Source organism: Carlito syrichta, unplaced genomic scaffold (assembly GCF_000164805.1).
Source record: "Carlito syrichta isolate Samal-C Ts95f unplaced genomic scaffold, Tarsius_syrichta-2.0.1 Scaffold30143, whole genome shotgun sequence".
NCBI lineage: Eukaryota > Metazoa > Chordata > Mammalia > Primates > Tarsiidae > Carlito > Carlito syrichta.
In genome coordinates, this window is record NW_006974239.1 from 1 (window position 1) to 1,556 (window position 1,556).

Below are 1,556 nucleotides of genomic sequence, written 5' to 3' on the forward strand. Positions count from 1 at the left end.
GATATTTTCCTGTTCCTCCTCACCCCAGGCTCAGCCTCCATGTGGGGAGCCAATGGCTCTGCAGTGACCGAGTTCATCCTCATCGGCTTCTCCACCTTCCTCCACCTCCAGCTGATGTTCTTCCTGCTGTTCCTGCTGATGTATCTGTTCACACTGCTGGGCAACCTGGTCATCATGGCCACTGTCTGGAGCAAGCGTGGCCTCCACACACCCATGTACCTCTTCCTGTGTGCCCTCTCCATCTCTGAGATCCTCTACACTGTGGCCATCATTCCGCGCATGCTGGCCAACCTGCTCTCCACCCAGCGCTCCATCACCCTCCTGGCCTGTGCCAGCCAGATGTTTTTCTCTTTCACGTTCGGCTTCACTCACTTCTTCCTGCTCACTGTCATGGGCTATGACCGCTACGTGGCTATCTGCCACCCCCTGCGCTACAACGTGCTCATGAGCCCCCAAGGCTGTGCCTGCCTGGTGGGCTGGGCCTGGGCTGGTGGGTCGGTCATGGGGTTGGTGGTGACTGTGGCCATTTTCCAACTCACTTTCTGTGGACCCAATGAGATCCACCATTTTGCTTGCCATGTGCCACCCCTGTTGAAGTTGGCCTGTGGAGATGATGTACCGGTGGTGGCCAAGGGCGTGGGCTTGGTGTGTATCACGGCCCTGCTGGGTTGTTGTCTCCTCATCCTCCTTTCCTATGCATTAATCGTGGCTGCCATCTTGAAGATCCCATCCGCAGAAGGTCGGCATAAGGCCTTCTCCACGTGTGCCTCTCACCTCACTGTGGTGGTTGTTCATTATGGCTTTGCCTCTGTCATCTACCTCAAGCCCAAGGGTCCTCAGTCTCTGGAAGGAGACACCCTGATGGGCATTACCTACACAGTCCTCACACCCTTCCTCAGTCCCATCATCTTCAGCCTCCGGAATAAAGAACTGAAGAGCGCCATGAAGAAAACCTTCTTGAGCAAACTCTGTCCAGAAAAAATATAATGATCTGGGAGAAATTCATTGGTAACAAATAAATTGAATTACCAAATGCTATTTTTAAAATGACATTACAGCCAGGCTTAGTGGCTCAGCCTGTAATCCTGTGCCTTTGGAGGCTGAGGTGAGTGAATTGCCTGAGCCCACAGGTTCGAGTCCTGCCTGAGCAACTTGGCGAGACCTCATCTCTACAATAAATTGAAAAACTAGCCGGGTGTGGTAGTGCATGCCTGTAGTTCCAGCTACTTGGAAGGCTGAGGTGGAAGGATCGCCAGAGCCCAGAAGGTTGAGACTGCGGTGGCTGGGAGCGGCCACTACACTCCAGTCTGGGTGACAGAGTGAGACTCCAACTCAAAAAATAAAAATAAAATGACATTACGGCCAGGTGAAGAAGCACATACCTATAACCCCAGCATTTGGGAGGCTGGGATGGGAGGATCACTTGAAGTCAGGAGTTCAAGATCAGTCTAGACTCTATCTCTTTAAAAAAAATTTAAGTTAGCCAGGCATGGTGGCACATGTCTATAGTCCCAGCTACTCTAGGGGCTGAGGCAGGAGGATGGTCTGAGCCCAGG

General features: G+C 52.5%; 1 protein-coding gene across 1 annotated transcript; it reads left to right on the forward strand.

Moving 5' to 3' along the window:
- Window positions 1-16: 16 nt before the first annotated feature.
- LOC103272023 (olfactory receptor 10H1-like) lies at window positions 17-987 on the forward strand. The gene has a single exon (XM_008069538.1). The coding sequence runs from the start codon at window positions 40-42 to the stop codon at window positions 985-987; it is 948 nt and encodes a 315-aa protein (XP_008067729.1). The 5' UTR covers window positions 17-39.
- Window positions 988-1,556: the final 569 nt, after the last annotated feature.

Excerpts from the sequence above, each read along its gene's own strand:
- LOC103272023 (XM_008069538.1), top strand. The coding sequence starts at position 40 with ATGTGGGGAGCCAATGGCTCTGCAGTGACCGAGTTCATCCTCATCGGC.